Below are 12,506 nucleotides of genomic sequence, written 5' to 3'. Positions count from 1 at the left end.
AAACATTTCTAATTTTATATTCCATTCCCCTTGCAATAAACGAGAAAACTGAATTTGCCTTCTTAATCACTTTCTGCACCTGCATACTAACTTTTTGTGTTTCACGTACTAGGACACCCAGATCCCTCTGCATCTCAGAGTTCTGAAATTGCTCTCTATTTAAATAATATGTTGGTTTTCTATTTTTTCGGCCAAAGTGGACAAGTTCATACTTTCCCACATAATACTCCATCTGCCAAATCTTTGCCAACTCATTTAACCTATCTATATCCCTTTGCAGACTCATGTCCTCTTCACAACTTACTCTATCTATCATTGTCATCAGCAAATTTAGCAACCATACAATCTGTCCCATCATCCAAGTCACTGATATAGATTGTAAATAGTTGAGGCCCCAGCACCGACCTCTGTGGCACTCCACTACTTACAGCTTGCCAAACTGAAAATGACCCATTTATGCCTACTCTCCATTACCTGTTAGCTAACCAATCCTCTATCCATGCTAATATGTTACCCCCCATACCATGGGCTCTTAGTATGCTTAGTAACCTTTGATGTGGCACTTTGTCAAGTGCATTCTGAAAATCCAAGTACATCACATCCACAGGTTCCCCTTTATCCACGTTGCTTGCTATTTCCTCAAAGAACTCTAATAAATTAATAAAACACGATTTCCCTTTCACAGAACCATGTTGCCCCTGCCTGGTTACATTGAGATTTTCTAAATGACCTGCTATAACCTCCTTAATAATAGATTCCATTATTTTCCCTATGACAGATGTTAAGCTAACTGGCCTGTAGCTTCCTGTTTTTTGTCTTCCGCCTTCCTTGAATAGCGGAGTTACATTCACTATTTTCCAATCTGATGAGAGCTTTCCAGATTCTCGGGAATTTTGAAAAATTAAAACCAGTACATCCACTATCTCAGTAGCCACTTCTTTTAAGACACTAGGATGAAGTCCATCTGGACCTGGGGACTTGTCAGCTTTTAGTTCTAATAATTTTCTCAATGCCCTTTCCCTGGTGATTGTAATTGTTTTAAGCTCCTCCCTCCCTTTCAACTCTTGATTCACAATTATTTCTGGGATGTGATTTGCATCCTCTACAGTGAAGACAGATGCAAAAATTCTGTTCTATTCCTCCCCCATTTCTTTATTTTCCATCATTAACTCCCCAGACTCAGTCTCTAGAGGATCAAGTCACTTTATTCTTTTCCTTTTTAAAAACCTGCAGAAACTCTTACTAGCTGTTTTTTTAATATTTCTAGCTAGCTTCCTCTCTTACTATAATTTCCATCTTCTTATTATTCTTTTTGTCAATCTTTGCTGTTTTTTATATTCTGTCCAATCTTGATCTGCCACTACTCTTCGCTGAATTGTATGCTTTTTCTTTCAATTTTCTTTACCTTCCTTCGTTAGCCACGGATGGTGCATCCTTCCCCCAAAGACTTTCTTTCTCACTAAAATGTATCTTTGCTGAGTGTTATAAAATATCTTCTTAAACGTCTGCCACTACATCTCTAATGACCTATCCCTTCACCAAATTTCCCAGTTTACTTTAGCCAGCTCTGTCCTCAAACCCTCAATTAATTTGAAAACATGGTCTTAGATCCACTCTTCTCACCCTCAAACTGAATGCGAAATTCAATCATGTTGTGATCACTGCTACCTATTTATATCCTTTTAATATACTTGTAAAAGCTCTTACAATCTTTTTTAGGTAGATAAGGACTGATTCTCCCTGTGATAGAATACCGACTACAGGGAACATAATCTTAGTAGAACTAAGCTAGCTAAAAGTGAATCCAAATGTTTTTTTTTAACATCAAAGGTTATGAGCAGGTGAAATGTACTGTGTCAAAAGATACAGACACAGAATCAATTCAAGTGTATAAAAGGGTAATAGCTATTTACTTCTGGAAGGTTATTAAGGTAACTGCAAGGCTCAAACAGACAAGTTCAGGAAGGGGTCTCAGAACTAGTGGGGAGTTCAGATGATTTTTTTTTAACCCAATGTTATGATCTGGAATACACTACCTGAAAGGGTAGTGGAAGCAGACTGAATCATAACTTTCAAAACGGTACTGGATATATAACTGAAGGGGAAAAATTTGCAAGGATAAGAAGAGCAAGAGGAGCAGGACTGCTTTTTCAAAGAGCCATCCCAGGTGCAATGAATCGAATGGCCTCCTTCTGTACTGAAAAATGCTGATCTACGAAGATTGATGTACAAGTTGACAAATGCCAGCAAGTATTCAAAATAGCTGATCCTGCGCAACAGATCAACCAGGCATGGCTTCAAATGCATATTTGTTCCTCCCTCCTTCTAAGTACAGTGCAGGGTCTTACCAATTCTCATTTCCCTTTTCAGTACTGTCAATGCTGCAGTTGGCACTTGTCTCCACCTGGCTGGCCACATACTGAAAGCTGAGTTAACGCTCACCCCCACAAAACAGCATCCTTTGTTCGTTCACCTGCTCAAGTGGTTAACCTTCCCTCAATTTCTGATCTTAGACAAGCTGATAGTAAGGGTGATGCAACCAGGTTCCAGATCCCTAGTTTTTGACAGGTGCAAGGGTGGTTAGGGTGAGAGGGGTGGGTGCTGAAGGGGTGGGGGAACCGACCAGGGTCCACTTCTGTTATTTGCTATTTGGCTAGCCCTGCTAGAGTGAGTGCAGCTTCAGGTTCAGCAGCAATGACCACTAAGTTCCAATAAACTGCGGGTGTTACCAGTCTTCACCTATGCATAATGGCCACTTGAGAACAGTTACGAAAGGATGATCAACGCTCGTATGATGTAACCAGAAATAAATCAACTTTGTGAGAAGAGGGATGAAATTGCACAGAAAAAGAAAAACTTTTTTTGAAGTCATGCCTTTGGATATTGCCTACAGAATGAAACAAAAGGCACAGTAACACCCCTGCTTTTGAAGAAACATGACTGTTCTGCCTCAAACCTTCCGTTCGCAGCTTTGCTGTGGCTCAGTTGCATCTCCCTTTACAATCCCACTGACAGTACAACCAGCTTACAGTGGAACAGATCCCAAGGACTGCCTTGTTTGGGCTTTTACCTTACTCTTATTTCTCTTACTTCAGCTTACTCAAACTGTCAGCCCATGTTCATCGTTACAGAGGTATTTTTAAGGGAAGGGAAGGGAAGGAAAGCAACACAGTACTTTTAGGACTCCTGGAGAAAAGTGCCAATTAAGAGTTACCATGACCATGTACCTACATCAAATATAAGTAACTTGCATACTCCTGCGAATATACTGTCTGTTTACAGTGCAATATGAAGATGGGTCTTTGATTGCTTGCTTGGCAAAGGAGTAAAATTGATAGCTGGGAAAAGAGAGAACACACACACAGTAAACTAGGCAGCCATACTTCAGTAAAGGGAACTGGAGGCTGACGAAGCAACCTTTTAAATAGCTGAGTCGCCTTAACTAACAAGCTGTTCATGCTGTTAATGTGGCTCTTGGCTTACGAGAAGCTTTGACCAGGGTGTCCCTGAAACCCTGATGAAGGACAGCTTATGAAAGGACTTCATCATAATAGGACAGAATCTGCAGCACTGACGGGCATAAGCATCAATCTCATAAGGTTCCTTCAACAGTGCGGTGGCAAACTTTTAACCTTTTTGACCCTGGTGCCACTTGGGTTTCCCTAAAGCCTGCCCAGGAAGCACATACAACGCAGTGATCTGAACTTTGTGTGCCTTGAGGTTTGGTGATGGCTGCTCTAATTGTTGGTCAATAAATCCTAAATCCGAACACCCCAATCTGTCAGCACAAGCAACTCGATATATATACAAATTGAAGGGAACAATGAATCAAACTTTAAGTGTGGCACCCTGCTCCAGGCTCCATAATATCTAAGTGGCTCACAATGGCACCATCTTGCATACTCTTGGTTTGATAGATATGAGATTAGACACTTCATTTGCTTTCATAAAACGGAAACACAAGCTGGCAGCATTCTGCTTCCACCTCCTCCTCGGGCTAAAGGCCGAAATGCCAATTACAAACAACTTGACTGTATGGGAGCTAATACCGTTTATTTCTCAACACAGGATGGATAAAGTGGTTTCAGTGGATAGAGGAGCATGTTGTGTTATTGTTAGATGATGTAAGAGCACAGCAACTTCACTACACGAGTCACTTGACACCTACATAATCTCCGTCCTCATCTTCAAAAGGAAGGTTAATGCAGCCAGCAATCAATATAGCTGGCTCGCATGTTTGGGACCATGTTGTATACAATATTTAAACTCTCCAATCCAGCGAGTGCTGATTCAAATGCAAGTGCAATAATCTGGACAAGAACAGCCTTTCTACTCCCCAGCTAAATGTGACACTATGACTTAGACTGGGGCACATTGATAGAAAACGTGCAGCTAATCTGACAGCACACCATCAGTTACACAACCCTTCCAGCACCATTTGCTTATCAAGCTCTTCAGGCACTGGGTGCAAAAATAGAACAATTCTGGGAGACATCATTGAACTAAAACCATAGGCTTTCCTGAGAAGTGTCAAGCTAATGGGGGTGCTGCACTGTCAGAGTTTAGTGTGATAAGACATTAAACCATTCCATCTGCTTTCTCAAATAATAAGACTTGCAATTTAGGGCGGCACAGTAGCGCAGTGGTTAGCACTGCAGCCTCACAGCTGCAGGGACCCGGGTTCGATTCTGGGTACTGCCTGTGTGGAGTTTGCAAGTTCTCCCTGTGTCTGCGTGGGTTTTCTCCGGGTGCTCCGGTTTCCTCCCACAAGCCAAAAGACTTGCAGGTTGGTAGGTAAATTGGCCATTATAAATTGTCACTAGTATAGGTAGGTGGTAGGGAAATATAGGGACAGGTGGAGATGTTTGGTAGGAATATGGGATTAGTGTAGGATTAGTATAAATGGGTGGTTGATGGTCGGCACAGACTCGGTGGGCCGAAGGGCCTGTTTCAGTGCTGTATCTCTAATCTAATCTAATCTAATCAATTCTACAGCACTTTTCAGGACATCCGAAGTACTGTAAAGCCAATGAAGCACTTTTGAAGCTTAGTCACTGTTGTAAAAGATCCACTATTTCGAAACAGAACAGGGAGTTCTGTTGGCATAAAAGTAAAATACTACGGATGCTGGAAATCTGAAATAAAAACAAGAAATGCTGGAAATACTCAGCAGGTCTGGAAGCATCTGTGGAGAGAGAAGCAGAATTAACATTTCAGGTCAGTGACCCTTCTTCAGAACTCAGTTCTCCTGGCATCCTGACCAATATTTATCCCTCAACCAATATCACAGATGTTCTGGTCATCGGATTGTCGTTTGTGGGAACCTGCTATGCGCAAACAGGCTGCCACATTTTCCACATTACAACAGTGACTACACTTCAAAAAGTACTTGATTGGCTGCAAAGCGCTTCGGGGCGTTCTGAGTTTCTGAAAGGCTCTAGTGGACCGTGCAGCAAACATTATAACCATGTTAGCATAGAAACTTTTAAGAATTCTCTGCATCCCAGGTAGGAGGGCAAAGCTTCTTCAATTCTTGACAAAGCCATTTCAAGGAAACTCCTTTCCACTGGTGGAACATTTCCATGGATTGTCAAATCTCCTATACCATTCTCAGCATTTCCAGTGAGTCGTGAGCAGTGTATGAAAACTCAGAAGGAAACACACAGATTTATTAAACACCTGCTCATGCCTCTCAGACACATCTCAAAGGGCTACACGTGCAATAAATTACTTTGACTGGTGTGGGAAAATGTGGAGCCAGTTTGTGCACGGGAAAACCCCACACACACCAAATGAGGTGATCAACCCATTTTTCTTGACTTCTTCAGGTACCAACAAAGCCCGCTAAGGAGAAACCAAAATCTAATGCACTCGGAACCAGTCATAATCTCCTCTTTAGACTCTCCCCTGACCAAATAAATCTTCCCTGTCCCCCATATCCACGTACAATAGGCAATCCTGAGGTCTCACTTCAGCCCAAAGCACTGGGCTTCCCATCATGACAATGAATAAATTGTCAACTCTATAAATGCAACTTATCACAAGAAACAAGCACCAACCTTGCGCAAGGTTACAGGCGGCAAACTACACTAACCCTAAGAATATTGGAATCTTCCAGGACATTGCTCACAGACAGTAAGAAACGACACGGTTTATAAGGTCAGCATTATTATACCTCAACACAGCGTTTTGTTTGTCTCTTTAAGAACACATGATTTAATTACGGTGAACAAGGTAAATCCTGAGGTTAAGTAGAGAGCCGATGGTTATCTGGAGATTGGCAGCTATTTGCATATCCATGGGTTTTCCCCAAAGTTGGAAGAACTTAGCAAGCAAGGACTAGCTCTTCCCTTCTTCTCTCTTGGACCTTTTTACGTTAAGTGCAGAACTGTTCATGTGTGATACCGAAAATGTGATGGGTGTATCTCCAAATTGATTAGAGATAAACTGGGTGGATGGACAGATTGAATATAACACTCAATTCTCTAAATAAAACTGTCTGACATTGAGAGGTTAGCTGGCACAGGTGACAAGTGTTGTGCAACTGTTTTCCAGGAATTATTTTTTAAAACTTCCACATCAGTGCCAAGAACACCACAGCACTGCGAGGAATCGTCAACTCCTGGGAATCTCTCCATCAAGCGGAAGCCTATTGCTTCATCCCACTAACAGCATACCATGAAATGCTGGTGCACTAAACCATCACCTCCCCTACCCCAGCGTCGCCCATAATTTTAAAAAAGTGTGGTATTCCCTCCTCATCGTTTTATCAGTGAAACAGAGGGAAATGTATAACAGATTCCTTTGTGCTGTTCCTTTTCTGCTGTATTTTTGTGCCAAGCTTGTCCTGAGCAACAGCAGGCAGAGGAAACCACAATTCCGAAACGCTGGTGGACAGCTCTAGTTGTTGATCCAGCACTACCATTCCATTCCAGTATTCAAAATAGCCAGGTGACATCGTCGGAAACAGGCACATAAATCTTTCCCCCTCCCATAGGGTCTGAGAACTGGTGGGTTCAATTTTCACCGCCCCTAACCCAGGGGTGTGAATGCCAACTGGACTGGGCTACCTGTTACCCCGCTTAAAATAAGCTCATTTAATGCAACCCTGGGGCCTTCTGGTCTGTATGATAACAACGTGCAGTCTTTCTCGACAGAACAACATCAGAAAACCACTGCAATTTCATATTCACCCACTGCACAGGAAAACCAACAATCCAAGGACCAGGAAACCTGTAGCTGCTGTTGCAAAATTCAAACTCGGCATGCTTAAACACAAGGGGATAAAATGTAAAGCTTCCAAATCAATCACTGCAGCAGTGTGAGAGAAAAAAAAAAGAGTGCACCTGTAAGCGAACTAGAGAAACGTGGCAAGCTTAGTACAAACTTCACTCAAAATTCCCCACAAAATGCAGCACGACATTCAACCAACCATTCTTTTCTTCTTTCCTGGAACCAAGCCCTGAGTTATAAAACCAAATCTGCAAGCTTCCAAATTATAAAGTGTTTGGATCCTAACAGGAAAAAATGTTTCTAGCCACGGCTCCTCATTCCGCCAAATGTGGCTGCAGACAAACGCGGGCACTCACCTGTAGTACCTCGACTGCAAATATGTTGAACACACAGCTTTGGACACATGACTGGCTGACCCGAAGTCGATTACTTTCACCCTGTAAGGCTGCCGGATGGGATCGACCAGCATGATATTCTCCGGTTTGAGGTCCGCGTGGATTAAACCAAGGCTCTTTAGTTTATTCAGTGCAGTGGCCACTTGCTGCAGGATTGGCCTGATCACCTTTAGGGGCAGTGGACTAAACTTGTTCTGCTTCAAAAAGTCGTATAAGTTCTGTTCCAACATCTCAAACACCAAACACGTATGATTCCGGTGCTGAAAGCACTCATAGGCACGCACAAAGTTAAACTCATCTGCATTTTCGTTGCTCAGTCGTGCCAGAATACTGACTTCAATTTGCCCCTGCCGTGCATAAGAGGGGTGATTTTTTAAAATCTTTATCGCCACTATCTCATTCGTCCCCCGCTTCCAACATTTCACCACCTGGCCAAAGGTCCCACGTCCGAGGAAGTCGAGGACCTCATAGGTATTCTTCATCGAACACAGCACTTCATGCTGCATCAGATGGTAATCTCCATCGCCACTCGCGCTGTTCTGCTTTGAGGTAGCGGTCACCACGGTGACCGGATTCCCCACACCCGTCTGCAACATTGCTGGCATTATAGACAGCTCATCCACAATCTGCATGGCGCTACCTCTGTTATCTAGCTCCTCACTCTTTCTCTTCAGTCCGCATCGCTGGTAGCTCTCCAGTGAGGTTAGACTGCCTCCAGGCCTCTCCCCTTGGGGCGCCACCGCCAGAGGTTGCTGCGGCGCCTGCGCTGCTGTCACCCCGGCGGCACAAGATGGATTTAACGCAATGGCACTTGCTGCCACCAAAATGTTCTGTCCACGAGGTCTCCCGATGGAGTTCTTCAGCTGAAAGGAAGAGTTAACCACGTGAGACGGGTGGGCAACTCCGAGGTTCCGTCCGTTCACGTAAGTCCGCGGACAAGTTCTCTCATGGTACGCGCAACTACTTGGCTCGACTTTCAGTTTCTTCACACTACAAAAGGCACTTGTCTGAGTTTGATAAAAGTGTGGAGGGCAGACCAAAATTTGTGAGGCCATACCTGCGTGGGCAAAGAAAGAAAGAGATTAATGAACAGGCAGACGGCGCAAATTGTACTCCTTCAGACACACAAAATCTCACGCTGGGGCCCTAACCCTGTAGCACATGGCAATCCCTACTTAAGTCCCAGCCAGATAGCCAAGACTCCCAAGTATCTGGGGCCTTAGTTGGACAAGCTTCAGAAAGCTATTGCTAAATAAAATGCCATGTGGAAAGGCAGAGAGATGGACATGGTCCAAATTGGCCCCTGCGAATAAAATGTGCCACCGGTCAATCAATCATAGGAATTGCAAGCACTGCCAGCAGCAACCAAACAATTCCCTCCTCCTCAGCTGCAGGTGTATTTTGAGCAACAAGAGGCCAGCATGAAGAGTAAGTAGGAAAGAACCTGGACATTTAACATACAGTTAAACTACTCATTGAAACTTTGATAATCTACGGCATTGGCCAAGAACTGCAGAGACCCCCTCCAAACAATGAAGTGCAGAGAAGTACAATCCATAAAAACCTTGCTGGGGATGGCCTTCAGGCCATTAACACTGGCTCAAACTGCTGTTCCTTTACAGCTGGGAACGAGATGAACCAGCTCCCCACTTGATTCACTGAACACTGTAACTGTTAGACTATTCAGTGCACACTGACAGGGGAACACAGTGGAACGTGCAAAGAAAATTAAAGCTGTAAATAAAATCAGCATTACCATACAGTGTGTAATGATTGCATTCTTAAAGAGAAATACATAATGGACAAGTATGTGACAATAATTTGGGTCACTGTTAAAACATCTGTGAGTGAGCCATTTAGAAGTTTTGAGACTATACAAACCAATGGGATATGAATTATGCTGCACACAACATACCTTCCTTATCTTTAACTTCTCTGAAGGTGAGCCTGTCCAGTAATAAACTAATCTGATTGCTCTTGCATCTTCTACAGATTCTGGGCCCCACAATTGCTGTGGCTAAATAGTACCTTTCATGTGCTTAGGATGTCCCAAAGCATTTCACTTAAATTCTTTTAAAGAGAAGGCTATTTGCTCAGAGAAAGTGGCCACAAACACCAATGTAATAAATAACCAGTGCAATCTGTTTTAGTAATGTTGATTGAGAAGTGTTCACCAACGACAGAGGGAGAACACCCCCACCGCACCCCACCCCCCAACTCTTCTTGTGTGGTGGGATGTTTTACATCCACTGTCTGTTGTCTCATCCAACAAACCACCAACAATGCAGTGCTCCCTCAGTACTGCACCAAACAGCCAGTCTAGGTTACATGCTCAAGCTCTGGAATGGGGCTGCAGCCCACAACCAGTAGACTCACAGACGCAAGGGCTACGACCTCAAACAAATGTCCCAATTCCGACTGCAAACAGGAAATAAAGCTAAGATTAGGTTAACTAAAAAAAGATTTCACTGGCAGAATCTTGATGGGAAGTTAAATTATTCTGAGCATGGTTAAAAAAGAAAAAACGTTCTTTAAAAAGGAATGAAAATGCTTGCCTTTCAAGCACCTTTCTACTCACCAAGAACTTCAAGAGAACGTCAACACCAAATTTAAAAACTGTCAAAACTCTTTTAATTTACGGCAATATTCACATGCAGAAATGCCCTGCAATCCAGCACATAATACAATATCCTTTAGAATATTCAATATTGATAGAAAATCATTTCTGAAGATGGTGAGTTACGACAGTTGGCAAGTTTTGCTTGGGTAGGTAAATGGAAAGAATTCCTTGTCCTACTGGGCAATTAGATGGTGGACATTATTGTCAAGACTAGGGCTGATACACACAGTTTACGCTGCGTTACACAGCTGAATTTTAGCAGCAGTCGATAATAGCAGAGAAATAGGGCTATATGCCTGCCAGGAAATTGTCCTGTGTCACTCTACATCTCCCAATATAAATGCAGCAAGTGTCACCAGGTACCGAGCTAAGTGCATCACAGTGTGGTGTCACAAAGGGGGTGCTCTGATCATCACATTAAGTGTGTGCGTTTTTTTAAATACTAATATCTTACCCATGTAGCCATTATTCTTGTATGTTAATAACAATTTGCATTTATATAGCTCCTTTAACATAGCAAAACGCCACCAGGCATTTCACAGAAATGCTGTCATACAAAATTTGTGACTGAGCCACTTAAGGATATCTCAGGACAGGTGACAAAAAAATTGGTAGGTAGGTTTTAAAGCAGCGTCTTAAAGGAGGAGTGGGAGGGGGAGAGATTTAGGGAGAGAATACCAGAGCTTAGGGCCCAGGCAGCTGAAGGCACGGCCTCCAATGATGGAACGATTAAAATCAGGAATGCACAAGAGGCTGGAATTGGAGGAGCGCAGAGATATCAGAGGGTTGAAAGGGTCACAGAGATAGGAAGAGAGGGCCACGAAGGGATTTGAAAACAAGGATATGAATTTTAAAATTGTTGCTATACTAGGAGCCAATGTACATCAACAAGTGCAGGGTTGATGGGTGAATGGGATTTGGTGCAAGTTAGGATACAGGCAGCAGAGTTTTGGATGCACTCAAGTTTATGAAGGGTTTATGGAGGCCAGCCAGGACACCATAGCACCATATGCCTGCCCCCCAGCTGAGGCCCAGATGTGCACAGTTTGAGCAGGTGAATTCAACTGAATACCAAACAGGGGCAGCCTAATGCCTAGGCTGAGTTCACCTAATTCAGTCCAAACTTGGGCATGGAGCCTGGCATCTTTCTCCCCAGTGGATAGTGTCACTGAGCCATGAGGGAAATATGCTGAGATAAACCACTTTGCCGTTATGCATTCCAATGAAGCATGAAAAAAAATCTGCCAAGGTTCTAGAAAAGAAGAGCACACATGATCACAACAGTTATCTTTTAAATAAAGACCGTCAAGTCTTTAGTTGTAGGAAGGAAGATATTTCAATGACAGGTATAAAAGGCCACTAATGACAACATTAAATGATGAGTTTTTAACTTTCTTCTGAGAAAGTTAATATCATTAAACTGTGAGAAGTTCAGGAAGACCTGCTAGTGAGCAAAGACAGTCTCCTGCACACTAGCACAGTTCAGCCTGTGTCTGCAGAGTTCAGTATGTGGGAGTCATGCATTAACAAGAACGCTGAGGCTCCCATGTTTAATCATTTTTAATATAAGAAAAGTGCTACCATCAGCAGTAATGTTGCTAAGAATAAAATCAGATTACCAACATAAAAAAAACAGATTTACCTTGCAATATCCTTTTATTTCTATCTTAGTGCACATTAAGGGAAAAAGATTACCTACCTGATTGAGTCCTGCTCACTCTTCAAACAATGACAAGGCACTCACCACACACAGTGCTCAGAATGGAATATTGCTCCAGTCTGTCTACCTCTTCTTTAGCATACAAGTCAAAATAAATAGCTGTCATTTTTAGTGCACAGAGCAGGAACAGACTCCTGTTCAAAGCCAAGATAGCTTAAAGAGATTGTCAATGTGAAGATTCCCCATTTTGAACAGCAACATAAGAACATAAAAAATAGAAGTAGGCCACTAGTCTCATCGAGCCTGCTCCGCCATTCAATGAGATCATGGCTGCTCTTCTACCTCAATTCCACTTCCCACCCTATCCCCATGTCCCTTGATTCCCTTAGTGTCTCAAAATCTATCGACCTCGATCTTGAATATAACTGAAAGGCCGACCCCTTATCCTGAGACTATGTCCCCTTGTTCTAAGCTCGCCGGTCAGGGGAAGCAGTCCCTCAGCATCTACCTGGTCAAGTCCTGGAAGAATTTTCTGTGATTCAATGAGATCAGTCATTCTTCTAAACTCCAGAGAATATAGGCCCAATCTTCATTGGGT

The 12,506-nt window shown here is 43.0% G+C and overlaps 1 protein-coding gene across 5 annotated transcripts in view; it reads right to left on the bottom strand.

Moving 5' to 3' along the window:
- Positions 1 to 12,506, bottom strand: part of hipk3a (homeodomain interacting protein kinase 3a) — a 259,278-nt gene that overhangs the window by 173,591 nt on the left and 73,181 nt on the right. For all 5 annotated transcript variants that reach the window (XM_068046630.1, XM_068046632.1, XM_068046633.1 and 2 more), the window contains one exon: positions 7,590 to 8,685. In XM_068046630.1, the coding sequence (XP_067902731.1) occupies positions 7,590 to 8,685 (1,096 nt within the window). The remainder of the gene's footprint in view (positions 1 to 7,589; positions 8,686 to 12,506) is intronic.

This window comes from Heterodontus francisci, chromosome 14 (assembly GCF_036365525.1).
Source record: "Heterodontus francisci isolate sHetFra1 chromosome 14, sHetFra1.hap1, whole genome shotgun sequence".
Classification (NCBI taxonomy): domain Eukaryota; kingdom Metazoa; phylum Chordata; class Chondrichthyes; order Heterodontiformes; family Heterodontidae; genus Heterodontus; species Heterodontus francisci.
This window is presented reverse-complemented; position numbering and strand designations above follow the sequence as displayed.